The following is a 21338-nucleotide window of genomic DNA, read 5'->3' on the forward strand; positions in this document are numbered from 1 at the left end:
GGGTGAGAAGGGCCTTGGTCAGGGAGGTGACCAAGAACCCAATGGTCACTCTGACAGAGCTCCAGACTTCCTTGGATGGCGATGGGAGAACCTTCCAGAAGAACAACCATCCCTGCAGCACTCTACCAATCAGGCCTTTATGGTAGAGTGGCCAGATAGAAGCCACTGCACATGACAGACCGCTTGGAGTTTGCCAAAAGGCACCTAAAGGACTCTCAGACCATGAGAAAAAAGATGCTCTTATCTGATGAAACCAAGATTGAGCTCTTTGGCCTGAATGCCAAGCATCACGTCTGGAGGAAACCTGGTACCATCGCTACGGTGAAGCATGGTGGTGTCAGCATGCTGTGGGAATGTTTTTCAGTGGCAGGACTGGGAGACTAGTCATGATCGAGGGAAAAGAGGAACAGAGCAAAGTATAGAGAGATCCTTGATGAAACCTGCTCCAGAGTGCTCAGCACCTCAGACTGGGGCAAAGGTTCACCTTCCAACAGGACAACGACCCTAACCCTACAGCCAAGACAACACAGGAGTGGCTTCGGGACAAGTGGGAGTGGAGTGGCTTTAGGACAGACTTATTTTAGAATAAGGCTGTAACGTAAGAAAATGTGGGAGTAGTCAAGGGGTCTGAAAACTTTCCGAATGCACTGTATGTAAAATAGAGCCATGAAGGCAACTTTGTATTAAAATGTTTCTTGTACTGGTTGACCTGAAAGGTAACACGTACATATGTGAGGCTCATAAGAGGACTGTAAAGCAGATCATTGAAAGTAGTGGGGGAAAAAATACTGATTTTGGCCTTGGACTGATGGGTTAAGGGTGAATGAGAGGAGTGAGTGTCTAACATGAGTCTGGTCCCATCTCCATAAAGCCTGGTCAATCCTGGGATAAGAAGTGAAACTGCTTTGAATATTTTTGAGATAATTACAATTTGTCTAATCGCAGTCATGCGAAAGGTGTGTCTTCAAATTGAGCAGTTGTTTTTTTCCTTACAGATGACGCTGGATGTTTGCAAGGTCAGAATGGAAGTGCAAGTTTGTTGTGCCAATGGATGCAAATGCAGTGTTTCTTAATATGCATTTCATTAAAAAAAGTGATTTTGGGCCTCCCGAGTGGCGCAGTGGTATAACGCACGAGTCCAGGCTCTGTTGAAGTTGACCGGGAAACCCATGGGGCGGTGCACAATTGGCCCAGCGTCGTCCAGGTTAGGGGAGGGTTTGGCCGGCAGGGATATCCTTGTCCCATCACGCACTAGCGACTCCTGTGGCGGGCCGGGCGCAGTGCATGCTGACACGGGTCGCCAGCCACACATATGTGCGGCTGGCTTCCGGGTTAAGTGGGCATTGTGTCAAGAAGCAGTGCGGCTTGTTTGGGTCGTGTTTGGGACGATGCACGCCTCTCCCGAGTCCGTATGAGAGTTGCAGCGATGAGACAAGACAGAGAGTTTGGGTGTTTGGATACCACGAAATTGGAGAGAAAAATCGGTAAAAAATATAAAATAAGTGACTGGTTTAAGTTATTACACTATTGATGAAAAAAATGTAGGTTGATGAAAACCTACATCCAGTATCACAAACTCTGCTGGGCGGTTACTGCATAGAGGTTCCGAAAGCCTATACGCACAAAAAGTGTATTGCCCTCAAATTTTATGAACAAATGACCCTGGATTTATAAGCTTGGAAAATGCTTTTGCGGCACAGTCGATAGCGCGCCGGACCTCGGGCTCGAAGGTCGAGGGTTCGAGACCTGCTCCCTGTTGTTTCATTACAATAAATGTAACTAGGCAAGTCAGTTAAGAACAAATTCTTATTTACAATGACGGCCTACCAAGAGGCAAAACGGCCTCCTGCGGGTACGGGGGCAGGAATGAAAAATAAAAATGTAGGTCAAAACACACATCACGACAAGAGAGACACCACAACACGAGATAAAAATAGACCTAAGGCAACAACAGCATGGCAGGAACATGACAACACAGCATGGTAGCAACACATCATGACAACAACACGGTAGCAGCACAACATGATACAACACAAACATAAAACGAACATTGTTGGGCACAGACAACAGCAAAAAGGTAGAGACAATAATACTACACACGAAGCAGCAACGGCCATACATGTTAGTGAGCATGTCTCCTTTGCCAAAATAATCCATCAACCTGACAGGTGTGGCATAACAAGAGGCTGATTAAACAGCATGGTCATTACACAGGTGCACCTTGTGATGGGGACAATAAAAGGACACTAAAATGTGAAGTTTGGGTAACTGTACTTTACTATTTATATTTTTGACTACTTTTACTTCACTACATTACTAAAGAAAATACTGTACTTTTTACTACATACATTTTCCCTGACAACCAAAATTACTATTTTGAGAATGCTTAGCAGGACAGGAAAATGGTAAAACACATGGTACTGCCTCTGGCCTGGTGGACTCACAAAACACAAATGCCTATTTTGTAAATAATGTCCGTACATTTTAAAAACAAGAAAATGGTGCGCTCTGCTTTGCTTAATATAAGGAATTTCAAATGATTTATACTTTTACTTTTGATACTTAAGTATATTTAAAAACCAAATACTTTTAGACTTTTAGTCAAGTAATATTTTACTGTCTGACTTTCATTTTCACTCTATTAAGGTATCTATACTTTTACTCAAGTATGGCTATTGGGAACTTTTTCCACCACTGGGTATCTCTGACCAACATATGCATATCTGTATTCTCAGTCATGTGGAATCCATAGATTAGGGCCTAATGAATTGATTTAAACTGACTGATTTCCTTATATGAGCTGTAACTTAAGTAAAATCTTTGAAATTGTTGCATGTTGCGTTTATTTTTGTTCAGTATACATTTTCCGTCACACAAGACCACGTGCTAACACAGCCCAATCACTGGCCGGCAGGTTATGAGGAAGCTTGCACCCTCATACCATAGACATTCAAGAAAATGTTCACCCAAAACCACTCATTCCTTTAATTTACAGTGTTAAATAACAAAATGTTCTCATTTTGGCATTGTAATAAGGTTGTTAGCAACATAGAAAATCGTTGTGGAAATCTGTTGCAGCTCAAATCGACGACAAAGTTCACAATGCAATGCTTGCTCTATGGGCTGGCTACACACAATAATACCAAAGACAATATCACCATGTAAAGTATATATTTAGCTGTAAAATCGCTTAAACAAACTACACTATCAATTTAGGAGTCTAGTCTCGCCATGTTCAAACTGCAGATCGATGAGCCTCACAGAGTGGAGTCTGACATTCGCAAGGGCAGATATACTTTAGAGGAGATGGGAAACGTTGTCCATACTAAGGCAATGGGCCACGAGGTGCATGCTGGGCTATTATTATGGGACAAGAAGCGCTCTCCTTCAAGGGGTGAATGGGAGTCAATTGAGCGCTAGCTCAAAAAGTTAACATTAGCATGAATTTCGTCAACAAGATGTACAAAATTACAAATATTTTCCATGATATGAGCTATTTAACTTGCTATATGTGATACTGTATAGCTTTGGAATCGTGACATTAAGTACTGTCGAGGAAAATAACCGTTTCTCGACTCATACCCTGACACAGAGAAGAGATTGAGACGATTATTTTAGCAACCGTGTGACGCTGCATAACAACGTGAACGAGATTGGTAGACAGTCTGCTGGGTGGGGCGTTAAACGTTCCTCAATTCATTGCCCAGTGAGATTCCATCTTCTTTCTCTGGGCCCATTCATCAATATGGCACGCTTGAAATTCAAATTCTTTCGGCTTTATGAGCTACCAGGAGTTTTCCATATGAATACTTAGATGTCGTCAGCGCTATCGATTGGTTTCAATGTCTGCAATCAAAGCATAGTGTAATAATGATTACATTACGCGCAAAAAAGCTATCACGTTATGCGTTCAGTATATTTATTGGCCATTTATTACATGATAAATACAAAGGTTATTACATTAGCAGCGATTACATTATTGGCAGTTAATACATTATCAGTTGCTACAAACGTGTTACACTTTTCACATGCACTTTATTAACAATTCAACAGCACATGATCCAGCTACACTTGCATTGTTCTGACACTTATGTCCACTAGGGGTCAACACGGTACATTGAGTATTTTTCTCTGGCTGCTTGCTCGTGTTCTGCAGCAGGATCCCCACCGAAGAGGTGTGATTCTACTGTCGCACAGTTTAGACAAGTGAAACTGTTTGAAAAGATTGGCACAAACCCATTTAATTTCAGAATTTATGCTACGTCAATGGGCATAAATTAGACAGTGCACTTACATGTCTTTTATTGTAAAATGTAAGCATAATTTCCTTTTTCAGGGCATTAAGCCAAAATACATTATATAAACAAGAATATAAAACATACTGCAATTGTGGAACATAAAGATGACATATTTAGCTGAACATTTAAATATGAAGTTTCTATAAATAACTCGTCCTTTGAACCATTTCTGACACTGGTTAGACATTTTCTATAAAAATGCAGCACAATAAACGTTAATGAAATCCTTACTGATGAAACTGCCAAGTTCGTTTGAGATAATACAACAACCAAGTTACTGCAACAAAAAAACACACAATTTCCCCCCTTAGAGATCATTGCGCACACACACAACAGAACCAAATTGAGGAATTCCTCTATATTACCTCCAGCTGTTATAACCGGATATTGAACTACTGGTAAGCACCATGACATTTCACAGCCAGTAACTCGGTTTAAGGTAATATTTGTATTAGCTAATGGCTGAAGCTAACTGTAAGTTAGTGGCACAGCTCAATATGTAGCCTAATTATGCATACTCGTTAGGCAAAGTAGACTACTACTAAAGAACATACTGACAAATACAATGCAGTATTATTGTATTATAGGGTGGCAGGGTAGCCTAGTGGTTAGGGCTGGTTGGACTAGTAACTGGAAGGTTGCAAGTTCAAATCCCCGAGCTGACAAGGTACAAATCTGTCATTCTGCCCCTGAACAGGCATTTGAAAATTGAAAATAAGAATTTGTTCAACTGACTTGCCTAGTTAAATAAAGGTAGATGTACTTTTGTGATATTGAACGATGTGAGAACATTAACCCACAACTTACCAATGAAATGGATTTCTTCACAGAAGACATTTCCCCTCAGGTTAGAGTTTTTTTCACATTTAAAAACTGTCCTCTATCTTCCCTTCAATAGATGCCGGAGGCATGTAATGGTATTCCAAAATTCCAACTGTTTGAGTCAATCCTACCCACTAATTAATTAATTGGACATCAATCTGAACTGCTTTGCTATTAGCAATATCTTACAATATAATCTCTTAATATAGCTAGGCATAATGGATATTACATGTAACATTTAAAACACCACTAATTGAAAAAGTAGGCTAGTCTCTCATTCAGCCTTTCCTTCTTTTGTATAAAAACAGCACATTTCAGTCATTAAACCATGTGATCAACTGGACAGAGTAAACACTACATTTCAACTACTTGTTCTCTTAATAATGTAATAATTTCCTCAAAGTTCTGGTGATCAAGACTCTACCAGTATTTCCATGATGTGCTCCAGCTCATTCAGGTCCCTGAAGCTCTGGTTGAGGGAGAAGGAAGAGGGCGAAGTGGATGGAACGGAGGACAGAGAGGGTAAATACTTAAGCAGCTCGTCACTGGCTGCAGCAGAGAGTGCTCGGACCCCCATCTCCCTGTCAAACACAGACGTGTCAATGTCATGGAAAAGTTCATCCAGTTTCACATCATGCAGGTAGCTGGAATGCATGACCTCCTCCACACTACCAAAAGCCACCCCCTCTGAGGTTCTAGAACCCCCAGGACGCCACTCAGAACTCCAGTGCCATGTGGGGGCCTGTCTGGACCCCAGGTCTCCAGGTAGGTTCTCAATGGACATGAACGGTGTCCTCTGAGGTGCCTGAGGCCCTGGCCCTCCATCAACAGCCAAGTCTAGTTCTTTCAGGATGGAGGAGACTGCAGCTGACAGGGAGAAGTCACTCTCTGAGGACATCCAGACCTCCTCCATGTCCTCGACACTGTTTACAACACCCAGACCAGACTCCCGTTGGGTGCAGGGGTTAGATGGGACCATGGGTGGCACAGGTCCTGTCAGGTTAACTAGCCCAGATGGAGGCTTGTTTTCTATGTGTATCTGCCGCAGGGTGTTGGCTATCAACACCGAGCGGCGCAAACTAGGCTCCACCAGTGCCTTCCCGCGGTGGTACTTGTCGAGGGAGATGCCCAGCACTGACTGCCGCTCGCTCTCCCAAGTGGCGCTACGCATGCACCCCACGACATCATCATGGAGTTTGCGCTTCTGTCCCTTGGATATCATCATCCTCCTCGACCAAACGTTACTGTTAGCTAGAGGGAGAACACAAAACTTGGTAAGAATCTTTAAAGATCACATCACGTTACGTTACATGGTGAGTTGACTGCAGTTGTGGGATAATAATTAGTAATGTCCCGGTGATAATTGGCTAGTAAATAAATGCCTAGACAGCTAACGTTAGTACAGTAGCTAACTTTGGGTAGCTAGGTAGCTAGCAATAGCTTTCTCTCCACTTCCTAACGTTACTTTGTCGAAATTTGACAAAACAAACCTGTCGTGCGCAACTGTTCTTCTGGCTCCAGGTATCTTTTCAATATACAAATGTAAAGAATGCTGTTAGCTCCAAATATATTTGTTTGCCTAGCTCGCCAACTCCGTACAAAATCCACCGGCAAACTAAAACGTAAACTTGTTCCCGCCCGAGATTTAAGTTTCACCAGAGAGGAAAAGGCGAAGCGAGAGGTTTGACTCTCGCCAAAATCAAGTCACGGAGAGAAGTGAACAATTCTTCATTAGTTCTTAATTTTCTCGAAATCTAAAAGCACACCCTAGATTCGAGCCAATATCGTAAGTAGTTGAACATATTATTACTCAAACCTCGTTTTCATTTTCGTCAAAATAACTTTTGCGTGTGATTTGTCGCGAGACGACCGTTAGACCCGATAACGTGTTTCTACGCATGAGTTTAGCTAGCCACTGTCGTGCCTTCATCTACAATGGTGCGTTCGTAAATTGCCTCCAGTGTTGCAGAGTGTACTCATGTCGTAAATCTGAGTAGATAGCCAGAATTAATTTACGAACGCACCCAAAGTGTGATCAGCGATTTCTATTGGAGGAGCGGTTTCAGCTTATCTTCATAAGCACAGGTCAGGTGCTAGTTCACCAAAAACCACAGTTATTGGTTCAAGCTCCATTTCAGCTGTTCACCCTCAATAGCAACATAGTGCCAGCAAATACCTCTGATAAACATTGTTGACATGTTTTTCTAGAGAGAGTGACACAAAGACTGGCAACCCTTTATTTCAAAAGCAAGCTATAAAATGATGACATATTATATGATTCTTAGGAATATATACATTTGTAGTCTACATTTGTTGGCACAGCACACAATCAGGCTACAAGTAGGCATAGGCTATCAATAACACATAGGCCTAATTGCTGACTCACTTGGTACTCATACTGTACATTCAACATTAAATTGCTGTTAGGAAAAAATATATATTTGAACGATAAAGTCTGCACAATTCTGAGGCCCACAACAACTACAAAGATGATTAACATATTACGTTTTTCCTACATTATAATATCCATTGTCAAGATCATGAAAAATAATTACAAAACATTAGCAAAAGCCAAAGCTGCCATTTCTTTCAAGCAAGAAAGATTGGCCTGTAGAAATAAGATCTAAGTTGCGGTGTCTGATAGGCCAGCTGTGGTAACTGCTTCATGGAAACAGGGAAGGAGGAGGGCTCTGTCTAGTTAGGGTTAACTGTACTCCCCGCAAACCCCAACGGTCTTCCTGTCCCAGTCAGAGATGGACAAGCACTTGATGAAGAAGTGTCCCAGGTCATATTTGGAAATGACGCGCCCTTTCAGCATGTTCTCTGTCACTGTGTACTTCTCAGTCAAAGGGAAGTTATCTGTTGGGAATAGCAGTGCATTTATATTTAGCAGTTTAATATAAGGCACCTAATATTATTAGATATTCAGAAAATGTTTATCTCAATATGTTTATAATGTTTAATATCAGCTGAATAAAAAGCATTAGCTGGAGCATCCCCAGAGAACATTATTTAATATACAGGTGCTGACCAATGGTGAATAAACTGTAAACTATTTTTTTTTTAAATAAATATTTGAGTGTGTGACTCTATTTATTTTAATATCAGTTGAATAACACTAATCCATCCAGTACATACCCACTGGGCACACACTTTCAATCAACGTTTTCCCCACATAATTTCAATAAAATTACATTGAACCAATGTGGAATAGACGTTGAATTTACATCTTTGCCCAGTGGGTTAGAGTGTGAGGAAGGATGATAGGCCTATCATGTCACTACTGGAATCACTTACAGTATGAGTCTATGGTAGTACAATATTACATTTCTCATGATTCAGGAAATGAGGAAGTGCGATGACTAACCGTCGATGTGAGGGGGCATGACAGCCACAAAATCCAGCCCTGACTCCTTCAGCACCATGTACATCCTATCATGGTCCTCCGTTACCGGTAGGAGCCTGGGTGGCACTTTAGACCGGTCCCATAGGAGGAAGGCTGTGAAGCAGAGAGGGGGACGATATAAGGATATGGTTTCTTTATGGTGGTTTATTGGAAGTTGTAAAGATTCTGTAACCCTGACTGTCCAAGATTCCTCTGTACCCGACATGCAGCCAACTACTTTGCGGATCCCCCCAGCCTTCATGGCGTCTAGGATGTTTCTGGTTCCTTCTGACATCATTGTTGTGGGACCTGTGGATTACAACTTAAACATGAACATACCGACCATTATCCTGGCCTAAGCAACCCCTAGTGCAGTTAGTTACTGCAACTCACCCTGAATATTATTACAAAACATATTTTTTACCTCAGAGCAGAAAACATGTTTTAATGAGACTCCTGAACACTTCCATTTTGTTTTTCACTTGATTTCAGCTTGTATAAAGGGAAAGGGGGATACCTAGTCAGTTGTACAACTGAATGCTTTCAACTGAAATGTGTCTTCCGCATTTAACCCAACCCCTATTTATAACTGGGTTTTATTCACACAACTGCACATATGTTTTCACTAACTTAACATTCCTATAACTTACTAATGAAAGATTGCCTAAACTTACTGAGGTCAGTCCTGGTGCCTAGAACGATGATAACAGCATCCTGACCCTGTATAGTCTTTTTCACATCTTCCTTATTGAGGACATCTCCTACCACCACCCTGCAGGCTTTGTGTTCTGCAGGCAGCCTGGCAGGGTCCCTCACCAGCACTGTCACATTGTAACCTGTGGACAATGATGAACAAAGAAGCATTGTGAATTTATTGAGTCATCTTATCATCTATCAATGATCCATAGGTATTTCAGTCTGATTGGAATATGACGATGAGTGGAATATGTAATTGGTTCATTTTTGACGAATCGATCTCAATTCTAGAGCACGGCCATGGATCGAATTGATGAGGCCATCCCAGTGTTATGGATAAGCACGATAAGCAAGACAGTGGACTTTATCACGTATCTGCCACGCACTCCAATGCACTCATAGCAATCACGAGTCAGCAGAACACTATAACGACTTGCATGACTCGACACTTTTGTCTCGTGATCTCAGAGCAAGGAAACGAAAACGCTTGGGAATCAAACAAGTCAAATTATATCTGCATATTTTAGCACGTTAGCCACATGTGATTGAGTGTGCATTTTATAAATAGCATTGACAACTGGGTTACATTTTTAGGCTATTAATTTGAAACTATGTAATTAATAGCATAGATCAGATTGGAATATAACATAAAATAACAGCACAATATATAATACCTGTTTTTTCCCAGAGGAAGGCTGTGGCAAATAGCCCAGATGACCATTGATACTTCCAATTACACTAGCATAGCATATGTTAATGACAGATGTCTACTGTCCTATAGCATTGCATAGAAAACGTTCAGCATAGTTTAGAAACATGGCAAAACACTCCGATCACCTTTGGGCCAGTCTACACAGCAAATGCTATATGAGGGATTGTGTAAATAACATATCATTAACCTATCATCTCCTACAACCATTTGTAAATCATGTCATTTCGAAACGTTGCCTACCCGCTGCAACAGCCAGTGGTAAGGTCACCAGTCCGGTCATTCCCGTGGCCCCAAATATTGCAACATTCTTGATCGATTCTGACATAATAACAGATTGAGAAAATATCACTGGTCACAGAAGAATGTTACAATTTCTTTCTTCTTTGATCGTGTGCAACAATATCCGAAAACACACATGCAGAATGAACCTCTTTGACACTTTGGGAAACGCCCCTTTTAGATAATCAAAAAAGGCTCACTTCCGCAATAGATCCTCCCAGCCCCATCAATTAAAGGAAAACGCACACAGTCACAACAGGGCTACATTGTGCAGAAGTCCTGTTTTTTGTGTGAATTTCAAAACTTTATTGTCAGTTGATCTATCCAGATCAACCATAGCGCACGGTTGATTTTCATGGCAAGATATATTCCTTTTATAGAATTTTAAGTCACGTATTCTGTTTTTGTTCTCTGTCTGGAGATCCAAAGGTTGGAAAGGTTGGCATTTCCCAAAATATGTCAAGAGTGTCACGGCCTGATCTGTTTCACCTGTCCCTGTGATTGTCTCCACCCCCTACAGGTGTCGCTCCCCCACCCCCCCAGTGTATTTGTCCCTGTGTTTCCTGTCTCTCTGTGCCAGTTTGTCTTGTATGTTTTCAAGACAATCAGCAGGTTTTCTGTTCGCCTGCTTTTTGCATTTCTCCTTTTTCCAGGCCTCTTGGTTTTGACCCTTACCTGTTTCTGGACTTTGTACCTGCCTGCCTGACCATTCTGCCTGCCTTGACCATGAGCCTGTCTTCCACTCTGTACCTCCTGGACTCTGATCTGGTTTTGACCTTTTTGCCTCTCCACGACCATTCTCTTGTCTACTCCTTTTGGATTAATAAACATTGTAAGGCTCCAACCATCTGCCTCCTGTGTCTGTATTTGGGTCTCGCCTTGTGTCTTGACAAGGAGACCAAATTGCAGGCCTACTCCTAGTTACCTCTTGCCAAATCACCTTCATTGCACTTCAACCAACCCCACCTCGCGACATCCATCCGGTTAAGGCACCAATGTGACTGACAGGGATTCGAACTGCCTCCTGTGTTCCACATTGTGAGCTTCAAGAATGTGGTAGCCCACTGACCTAAATCCTGCAGAAATTAGTGTGGGGAGGTGCTATTGTAACGGAGTTAAGAACGTGCCCGTTAAACTCACTCCACATCTAGCTTGAGATGTCGCCGGTGAAGCTATCCAATGGGTACCTTTTGTTTGGCTCATGTGTGTTGTGAAGCAGAGGATCACTGGTTCACGTCTGATATGGGTGCAGGGACAGTGGAGAAAGCTAAACTGTTAGCAGCATACTCTTTTGTCTTTTTCACTATCACACATCACACTATCACACATCTATGGGACATTCATGTAATTTATAGATGAGGAGAGAACAATTACTGAAGGTTGAAGTAGATTCATTTTTATGTCACTTCAGGTACAAATCATTTATTTAGTTATCCATAGATGTATCCATAGGTGGGTGTGTTTAAAAAAATATATATATTGTTTTTTAATTCAGCTTTTCATGGGGTGCTGTAGCACCCTTAGCCCTCCTACTAACCTGCAGCTATGTAGTTAACTGTTAATTATCTGTTTACAGACCAGAAATACAATGAGTTTACGTGAATGCACTTTTAATAATATGCCTACTTGCCAATAATTCCACCTCCCAAGTGGGGAAGTGGTCTAAGGTACTGCATCTTGTGCAAGAGGAGTCACTACAGTCCCTGGTTCGAGTCCAGGCTGTATCACATCTGGCTGTGATTGGGTGGCACATAATTGCCCAAAAGCATTGTAAATAATAATTTGTTCTTAACTGACTTGCCTAGTTAAAGAAAAAATAAAATAATAATAAAACAATTACATAACAAAAAAATCCCGGTATGACATAAACTACCTTCCAATAGTCGCAAACGATATGTTCTCAAATGAAATATGTCCACGGGGAATGGAAGGGGGCATCTAACACATTCAAACAATTTCATAGGAGATAGGAAAATAATTATAATGCATCTCTATTTCTAAGGAAAATAATCCTAGGTCATCTCTATTTCTATCTGTAATCCCTTGGCACCATTTATAACGGGTAAAAATCCTCTCTCTGTCTCTTTCTCTCTCTCAATTCAATTTCAATTTCAATTCAAGGACTTTATTGGCATGGGAAACGTGTTAACATTGGCAAAGCAAGTGAAGTAGATAGTACTTCTCTCTCTCTTTCTCTCTTTCGCTATACGGAGGTGAGTTCCTTCGCCGCACTAATGCCGAATTCTCTCTAGCAGTATCACGGGTGGAGGGAGAGGGAGTGCGAGCGCGTAGGCTATCAAGTGGACAGGATATCGGAGCCCACCGGCTTGGATTATTTGATCAAGCATCTTTGCCTGGTTGCAAGACACCTTTCATGGCAGTCTCGTGGTCCCACTAGCCACAGCAGGGAATTTACATGTATTACCGCATTAAATGGCTTTATTAGCCAGATCTTTATACTGATCCCACAGTCCGCTGTATATATATTTGTATAGGCTACTTGACTACTATGCCAGCGAAGAAACACGGCGTCGCGAGGCTCTGTTCATAATTTGCTCACTGGTTCATTGATACAGGCACCTCATCGACTGATTTCACATCTATTTCGGTGAAAAACAAACTCATACCTGGAATTGGGGTTAAGGTAAGGTCGTTGTAGCGTATGCTGCATGTCTATATATATATATAAATAACATTTCCAATATAATTGAGCATGAACAATTCGAGGTGCCTGTTTTCGTGGGAGATGCAGCAACACCGGCCTGCATTGGCTAAGGCTACTGCAGTGATTCTATAGGGCCGTATTTTATGCTGTTTCATTTTATTTGGCTGGATATTAGGCATGTGCTTTTGTTTAAATCGCAGTTTGCCATACATACTAGTTAGGCTACTATTTGTGCATAGGCTTTGAATAGCAAATATGGACCGGTTAGGATAGGTCTTATACAATGTTTAATTATTTAGAATTGGTCCGCGCATGTTCCTGATCATTAAACGCACATAAATGTATTACATTTGCATGACACCTTTAGAACATTAATTGCATCTCACAATGAAGCCATATTCTTGAAAGCAGTAGCCTAAAGGAGCACCAAATAACATGCTTGTACATATAGTAGTCTATAGCCATACGGAGCCTACACTACGTTATTGGACCGCAACTACATTAAAAGTAGTTCAAATCTAAAAGCTATTTGATCCAGCAGAAGATTAGCCTTATGACAATTATAGCATAGACGATGTCATCTTAATGTAGCCACTTTCTTGCTTAAAAAAGTGTTAATCCAAAGAAACACACCATGCACTTGATATGGGATGGTGCAGGGGACGGTGATCATAGCCTACGTTCGGAATGGACCAACGAGACGGCGGTGGTAGGGATGCACGTCGTATGTATCATTTTAAGGTTAAAAGCGATTACACAATAGGGAGTTAAGCAGCCCGACAACATTTGTACCTTTCCACGCCTAATCATGCAGCTTTGAAATTAGAAATATTTATCTAATGTGCAGAGCGTTTGTGTGGATCATTCCTAAATTCTGTTCAATGAACTATATATATTTTTTGTCGACCGTAGGGCTGGGCGTGTACGGATGTCAGTGTTGTCACAGTTGGTCACACACAGCTGTTTAAATTGTGACTTGACTAGAGCGATCAGTTGCAACACAGTCAGTGCCGTACTGTGACGTCACGCTACTACCGGCTGTCCATTGTACAGATCTGTCACCGGACGCAAAAATGTCCAATTCAGACACTTCAGCAAAATTTGTGTGCAAAGGCAAAAGGGATGTCAATAACTAATTTATTCTCAATGCAAATGAGAATTTATGGTTTAACATTAGCATATTTTGACATCCAGTCTTATAGGCCAATGTTGACTTTGAAAATAATAATAATAATAATAATAATAATAAGTTAATTAAAACTTCTTCGGGATAGGGGGCAGCATTTTCACTTTTGCATAAATAGCGTGCCCAAATTCAACTTCCTGCTACTCATCCCCAGAATATAAGATATGCATATTATTAGTGGATTTGGATAGAAAACACTCTGAAGTTTCGAAAACTATTTGAATCATGTCTGTGAGTATAACAGAACTTATGTAGCAGGCAAAACCCAGAGGACAAACCATTCAGATTTTGTTTTTGAGGTCACTGTCTATTCAATGAGATTTCATTGGGAAACCAGATTTCTAAGAGACTTGTTTTCAGTTCCTACCGCTCCCACTGGATGTCACCAGTCTTTAGAAATTGGTTGAGGTTATTCCTTTGTGTAATGAAGAAGTACGGCCATCTTGAACAAGTGTCAGGTCATGTGTACTGTTTGATAGTTGCGCAAGACCAGAAAGCATGCTTGAGTGTGTTGTCTTCCTGTATTGAACACAGATCATCCAGTCTTCAATTTGATCGATTATTTACGTTTAAAAATACCTATAGTTGTATTACAAAAGTAGTTTGAAATGTTTTGGCAAAGATTTACAGGTAACTTTTGAGATATTTTGTAGTGACGTTGGTCAAGTTGTAACCAGTGTTTTTATGGATCAAACGTCCCAAATAATTGGACATTTTGGATATATATGGACGGAATTAATCGAACAAAAGGACCATTTGTGATGTTTATGGGACACATTGGAGTGCCAACAAAAGAAGCTCGTCAAAGGTAAGGCATGATTTATATTTTATTTCTGCGTCTGCAGAGTTGAAATATGCTACTCTCTCATTGTTTACTGTTGTGCTATCATCAAATAATAGAATCGTGTGCTTTCGCCGAAAAGCTTTTTGGAAATCTGACATGTTGGCTGGATTTACAACGAGTGTATCTTTAATTTGGTATCTTACATGTGTGATTTAATAAAAGTTAGATTTTTATCGTATTTTATTTGAATTTGGCCCTCTGCATTTTCCCTGGCTATTGGCGTCCCGCCTATCCCAGAGAGGTTTTTAACAAGGCCTACTGTTCTTGTAGGCCTATGCTAGCCATCCAAACTGACACTACTGGAAGGCTACATTTCCCTGTGGTGAGACAGTGATACACGCCATTGATATAGCCAATTGGCCTACTTCTGGAAATGTGATGCAGTATAACATCTGATAGGCTAAAGTGAAGTTGTTTCAGATAAAGGGCTTATGGAACTGGTGTTTTGTTTTTTTGTGTGTTCTGGGTCTTCTGTCCCTTGAACACAGTAGATAACCTATTGTCTTTACATTTAAACACAATAAAAGGCCTGGCTCTCTACTGATACTACAGAAGTGTGCCTTCAGAAAATGACCTAGCCATATAGCCAATACTCCCAGTGTTCTCCATTGTACGACAATTTACCGCAATATCGTGTGGAAAGTAAAGGTCAAAGTAAAAAAAATGTCCTCTGATACACAAAGCTGTGTAAAAGATTGATGACAAGCAGAATGAAAAAGCAGGGGGAACCAGTAAGACCAGTCCCCAGCCTGAGGGGGACAGAATTAAAGGTCCTCAATTCTGTGGTGTGTAATGTGGTGTGGCATCTGTCTATCCTCATGTAACAGTATAACTTTAGTCCGTCCCCTCGCCGGGCTCCTCTGCACACATCAACAATAGTCACCCACGAAGCATCGTTACCCATCACTCCACAAAAGCCGCGGCCCTTGCAGAGCAAGGGGAACCACTACTTCAAGGTATCAAAGCGAGTGACGTCACCGATTGAAACACTATCAGCGCGCACCAGCGCTAACTAGCTAGCCATTTCACATCCGTTACACTCACCCCCCTTTTGACCTCCTCCTTTTCCGCAGCAACCAGTGATCTGGGTCACGGCACCAATGTAACAGTATAACTTTAGTCCGTCCCCTCGCCCCTACCCGGGCTCAAACCAGGGACCCTCTGCACACATCAACAACAGTCACTCACGAAGCATCATTACCCATCGCTCCACAAAAGCCGCGCACCACCGCTAACTAGCTAGCCATTTCACATCGGTTACACTCACAGGAACTTCTCCCTCTCTTCTCCTCTTCTATCCTCTCCTTTCCATAGTGGCTTAGTTTCTTTAGCTCACTTACTCCTCACACAGTGAAGAGAGCTTGGGGTCAGGGTGTATCTATTCCTGGAGCTGAAATTATTGACAACAAAACCGACCTGCTTCACTTTGATGATTGTCAAGATGTGTTCATTTGATCGTGTACTGGAGGGGGATTTTCAGGAAGAGAAATATGTTCACAATATTTAGCAACACTACTATGATACATTTAGGTTTTAAAATGTTCTGTATCTTTTACAGTATCAATGTTTGCAAAGAGGACACAAATGTAATCAAGACCAATTACATATTTTTGCAAGGAGGGGCTACTCAGGATATAATAAACCCAATCAGATTTAATGCAGCAGAAAGAGATCCCTAAAATAATTCTGCATTTACATACATCTTAAATAAAGGGCAGTTAGTGATATTTCTGCAATGGTTTTCATAGTTCCTCAAAGGACCTCTGCTTCTCTCTGACAGGAAGTAGGAAGTGAGAAGGTCACAGACAGCACACTACTGGAGCACCTGGCTTGTTGCCTGGGAATTCTCTGGTGAGGAGATTGAGGTGTTGGGTGTTGTGAATTACTGTACCAGAGCCCTCCTTTCCAGAAGCATGTTTGGGGCAGTGGGAAAAGGGGATGGGTGGGGGGATACAGCCTGAGTCTTACGCCATGCTGGCTGCCTGGAGATTTATAGTTGTAGCCGGGTGACATGGTGTAGCCAAAGAGCAATAATAATGTTGAGTGCTTTGGAGGAGAATGCTGAACAAGAGCCAGAAACAAACTGGCGAAAACAAAGATGGCCGATCTGAATTGTGCCTATGTCACTATAGAATATTGCTACAAAGGGATGAGGCGGTCTGTAAAGAACAGAAGCAGCAGAACACAGCGACACAGAAAATGATCAGGGCCAGACTAACCCACTAAGAGAATCCTGAATGTATGTTCAGACTTCTGTGGTCTGAATTGTGGCCACAGCATGGATTCTCCTGCCCTGTACTATGCACAAGTTGTAGCAAGAAACAGTAAGCACTCAGTGTTTACTAAGGTTCAGTGGTTGTAGCATGGTGATTGTGTTGTCAAAGGTGCAGTCGACTGTCTCTGACCTTTTCCCAGCACCAGAGGGATCAAAGGGCTTAGGCATGTTGCCTTTTCGTGTCTCTTGTGGAGGGGTCATGGACATGTATGGAACCCTGTGTCGTCCCTTGTTTGCCAGAATCTGTTATTGCTTCATTTTAGTCTGATCGCCATTGGATTCTCTGTTGTGGGCTAGCCTGATCACCACGCTAGCTGTTACCCAACTAGATGTAGGCTATGTAGGCTGCTGCTGATGGTAGAAACAGTCATGCACCCCGGATAGATGAGATTCGTCAGTGAATTGTCCCGCTAGCAGCAGAAGCATATGTGAGCTGGGTTATTGCTGGAGAGCAACAGTGTTTTTGTTTCCATGCGGAGCATCTTGAATATGTGAGAGGGGCCTCTGGTACGCTGAGACACTGACAGGTGTGTTTGTTTACCAGGAAGAACCACATCACGTCAGTTAGTGGGATCTTTAAGCTAAAAGACTGTCTTATTAGAGGGACCCCAGGTGGTCGGTCTAGGAAAGGCCTGCCGGAGCGACCTATGTCTGTCGACAGCACAGGCCAATAAGTTTGACATATATGACAGTGTGACAGTTTGGATGGAGCATTAATGCATCGGCGACCATTGTGGCTGTATGGTGTCCTTCTGTCAGTGTGACATCCTTCACTATACAGTACATGACCATGGAATTATAATGTGTGTGCGGTCCCTTGAAAAGGAAGTGGGTAGTGTGTTAATTTTTGTGACATGTGGGGTCTTTCTGTATAAAGGTGATGTTGTTCAGTAAGTATGTGACGTACAGTACCACCCATTTCGTGGCTCAAGGGGCTAGTAGTATCTGGTACTATGTGATTTTAGGACACACCAGCTTCTTGAGCTGTCATGGAGATGTAACTGATGACGCCTCTGAATGCAGTCTCTGGAGCTGCTGTAGACACACACACACACACACACACACACACACACACACACACACACACACACACACACACACACACACACACACACACACACACACACACACACACACCTGTGGTGTGATTGTTACAGTAGCTTTCTCTAAATATGAATTTCACTGAGCATTGCATTGATCCAATCTGAAACAGATTAAGATCATGTTGAACAATGTGTAAGTATGATCTCAGTATTTTTTAAATTTGACCTTTATTTAACTAGGCAAGTCAGTTAAGAACAAATTCTTATTTTCAATTACAGCCTAGGAACAGTGGGTTAACTGCCTTGTTCCGGGGCAGAATGACAGATTTTGACCTTGTCAGCTCGGGGATTTGATCTTGCAACATTTTGGTTACTAGTCCAACGCTCTTAACCACTAGGCTACCTGCCTACCACAGTATGATCTCAGTATGATATGTATTTACTGTACATTTCCAATTGTTTCCTGAAATATTATAATTTTTATTTATTGATGACCTCATTTCTGGAATTGAGAATACTCTCCTGATTGGTGTGCTGCGTTCATATTTTTCAGAATGTCTGTATGTTGGGCTCATAATTCTATAGAAGCTGATAGTGGAGGTCCCTCTGGTGACATATACATGTTTGTGAGGCTTTTTTGACATTTACTTTTGTATGTCTCGTATGGCTGCTTAGTTGTCCAATATTTACTGCAATTTCTTTCTGACTCTCTTTATTTCTTTAAAAATCTGTATTTTTTCTTTTTTTTAACCCCTTTTTCTCCCCAATTTCGTAGTATCCAATTGTTAGTAGTTACTGTCTTGTCTCATCGCTACAACTCCCGTACGGGCTGGGGAGAGACGAAGGTTGAGAGTCATGCGTCCTCCGATATACAACCCAACCAAACCGCACTGCTTCTTAACACTGCGCGCATCCAACCCGGAAGCCAGCCGCACCAATGTGTCGGAGGAAACACCGTACACCTAGCGACCTGGTCAGCATGCACTGCGCCTGGCCCGCCACAGGAGTCGCTAGTGCGCGATGAGACAAGGATATCCCTACCTGCCAAACCCTCCCTAAACCGGACGACGCGAGACTAATTGTGTGTCGCCCTATAACTTTTATTTCTTGATGTATTAGATGGTTGTGAATGGCTGAGTACAACAACACTTGCTGTATATATATAGAGAGAGAGAAAAGAGAGAGATAATTACACTCCAATGGATCATGACCCTCAGCCAGTGTGCGAATTACAGTTGGGAAAGCATTTTTTGAAATGCAGTTTTGTCCTGCTACAGTGGTAAATATGAAAATAAATAAAAGGTTGTTCCCTCTCTCTCTCTGTGTCTTGAGCTCTCGCTAACAAACTTGCAACATTATCAACTATCAGCTGCTTCACTTTGATGATTGTCAAGATGTGTTCATTTGATTGTGTACTTAAGCTTGAGGGGGATTTTCAGGAAGACACATATGTTCACTTGGAATATTTAGCAAGAGATCCCTAAAATAATTCTGCATTTCCATATTAAATAAAGGGCAGTTCGTGACATTTCTGCAATGGTTTCTATAGCTCCTCAAAGGACCTCTGCTTCTCTCTGACAGGAAGTAGGAAGTGAGAAGGTCACAGACAGAGCGCTACTGGAGCACCTGGCTTGTTGCCTGGGAATTATTCTCTGGTGTAGGGAATTGAGGTGGTAGGTGTTGTGAATTACTGTACCAGAGCCCACCACACAAACAGGATGTTCTGGTGCTGCATCTTCTGGTGACCTATTGAAAACAGTACAACAATGATATGGCATATGAACATGTGTGATGTATGCCTTTTTGTTTTCATGACAAAACAAAGTAGCCTAACACACCTGTGGAAGTTTGTCGCTTTCAGGGTCCAATTCCAGCTCAGGACAGTATGTCAATATATTCAAATTTGCATGCCCACGCCCACACAGTCAGACTGAGCATTTCAGTGGCCGAAGGAGGCTCAGGGAAATAAATGATTGAGGATTGAAAAATACAATTAAAAGACAGCACGGGGTCTTTAATTCAGGCTAGACGAGTGTAGGCCTAATAATGACAATCTGCAAATGTTTTGTAACAGATGTCTCGTTCCATTCATTAAATGGTGAGTACAAAGGATGCTGTTTGGATGCTGGAATTATTTTGCAGTGGACCAACATGCGCAGGTAGCTTACTTTCCGAAGAGATTTGTTTGACAATCGGATGAAAGCATTACTGGTTGTGTTCACGCCCCCTTAAAAGCTAATACATGTTTACCATATTTACCGTAAATCCTATCAGTCCTGAGATCCCAGGAAACATTGGCTTTTCATTGATCGGTTTTATTTAATCTGCATGTCGTGCCCTTATGTTCAGCCTCACAATGAGGTGTTTTACCATATTATTTTCAGGATAACCAGGGCTACAAATAGAACACAAAACAATTTGTTGAAAAAATAAACAGTTGCATTCATGACTTTTACTGATATGTCATTTAAAAAAAAGGTCTGCCAAAGCAAAAACCTGATCAAAATGAATTTATATGAATGCTGAATGCTGGGAAATACATAGCCAGCTAGTCAGTGACAAATGTGTGGAGTTTGTGACAGCAACTGTGAGCTTATTACAGTATTATAGACGCCATGTCCTGGGATTTCCAATGATCTTCTATGTAGAAGAACCCCTTACCCTTCAAACGACGTTTGTGTCGCTCGTGAGCGCCGTAGAGCACAACATGTTACATGTCCATGTTCGTGAGAGTCTCAACTTTTCATAGAAAGCTTTTCATAGATAGCTCATACTATTCGGAATCTACAGACATTTTTTTAAATATAAAAGACCACTCTAGCTCAGCGCGTTAATCACACAGACCTTTTAATCACACAGACCTTTTAATCACACAGACCTTTCAAACACACAATGTTTAAAAGGGGTTAGAAGTCCAAAATGTGCCCGGCTATAGGTCATATTAGGCCCTTAAAATAGGAAGTCCTGTGAAATAAATAGAGACCCCCGAATGTTACTGTATAATTCACACTCTGCTGTGATCCCAAGCCTTAGTTTCAGTAACACAGACTCCTCCCAGCTTCATATTGAATGATGACCTTAATTCCATAATCCTCAGAAAATTTGGTTTCCAACAAGACTAGAATATTTAAAC

The 21338-nt window shown here is 41.6% G+C and overlaps 3 protein-coding genes across 8 annotated transcripts in view; 1 reads left to right on the plus strand and 2 right to left on the minus strand.

The window, feature by feature from the left end:
- Window positions 1-3902: 3902 nt before the first annotated feature.
- On the minus strand, window positions 3903-7188 carry LOC109909638 (SERTA domain-containing protein 3). Its single transcript, XM_020508652.2, has 2 exons — window positions 6611-7188; window positions 3903-6371 (listed from the first exon to the last, which is right to left on the minus strand). Exon 2 carries the CDS (start codon window positions 6343-6345, stop codon window positions 5533-5535), a length of 813 nt encoding a protein of 270 aa, XP_020364241.1. The 5' UTR covers window positions 6346-6371; window positions 6611-7188; the 3' UTR covers window positions 3903-5532.
- Window positions 7189-7343: 155 nt separating this feature from the next.
- LOC109908908 (flavin reductase (NADPH)-like) lies at window positions 7344-10370 on the minus strand. 2 transcript variants are annotated; one of them, XM_020507694.2, is made up of 5 exons: window positions 10154-10370; window positions 9180-9341; window positions 8725-8814; window positions 8488-8619; window positions 7344-7979 (listed from the first exon to the last, which is right to left on the minus strand). In XM_020507694.2, the coding sequence occupies exons 1-5, from the start codon at window positions 10236-10238 to the stop codon at window positions 7825-7827; spliced, it is 624 nt and encodes a 207-aa protein (XP_020363283.1). In that variant the 5' UTR covers window positions 10239-10370; the 3' UTR covers window positions 7344-7824. The 2 variants fall into 2 exon arrangements, with proteins under 2 accessions (XP_020363283.1, XP_031651917.1); XM_031796057.1 differs by having other exon boundaries at window positions 8488-8814; window positions 10154-10363.
- Window positions 10371-12454: 2084 nt separating this feature from the next.
- Window positions 12455-21338, plus strand: part of LOC109909359 (spectrin beta chain, non-erythrocytic 4) — a 67391-nt gene continuing 58507 nt past the window's right edge. For 3 of the 5 annotated variants that reach the window (XM_031796060.1, XM_031796059.1, XM_031796061.1), the window contains exon 1: window positions 12456-12836. The gene's annotated coding sequence lies outside the window, so the exon portion shown is untranslated. Of the gene's footprint in view, window positions 12837-21338 lie in introns of all 5 variants that reach the window. The other 2 variants (XR_004203985.1, XM_031796058.1) reach the window with 1 other exon arrangement.

This window comes from Oncorhynchus kisutch, linkage group LG18, assembly GCF_002021735.2.
Source record: "Oncorhynchus kisutch isolate 150728-3 linkage group LG18, Okis_V2, whole genome shotgun sequence".
Lineage (NCBI taxonomy): Eukaryota > Metazoa > Chordata > Actinopteri > Salmoniformes > Salmonidae > Oncorhynchus > Oncorhynchus kisutch.

Coding starts and splice junctions, on each gene's coding strand:
- LOC109908908 (XM_031796057.1), bottom strand. CDS start 10,238: ATGTCAGAATCGATCAAGAATGTTGCAATATTTGGGGCCACGGGAATG. Junction 9,342..10,153: donor ACCACTGGCTGTTGCAGCGG/GTAGGCAACGTT, acceptor CATTGTCCACAG/GTTACAATGTGACAGTGCTG. Junction 7,980..8,487: donor CATGCCCCCTCACATCGACG/GTTAGTCATCGC, acceptor TATTCCCAACAG/ATAACTTCCCTTTGACTGAG.
- LOC109909638 (XM_020508652.2), bottom strand. CDS start 6,345: ATGATGATATCCAAGGGACAGAAGCGCAAACTCCATGATGATGTCGTG.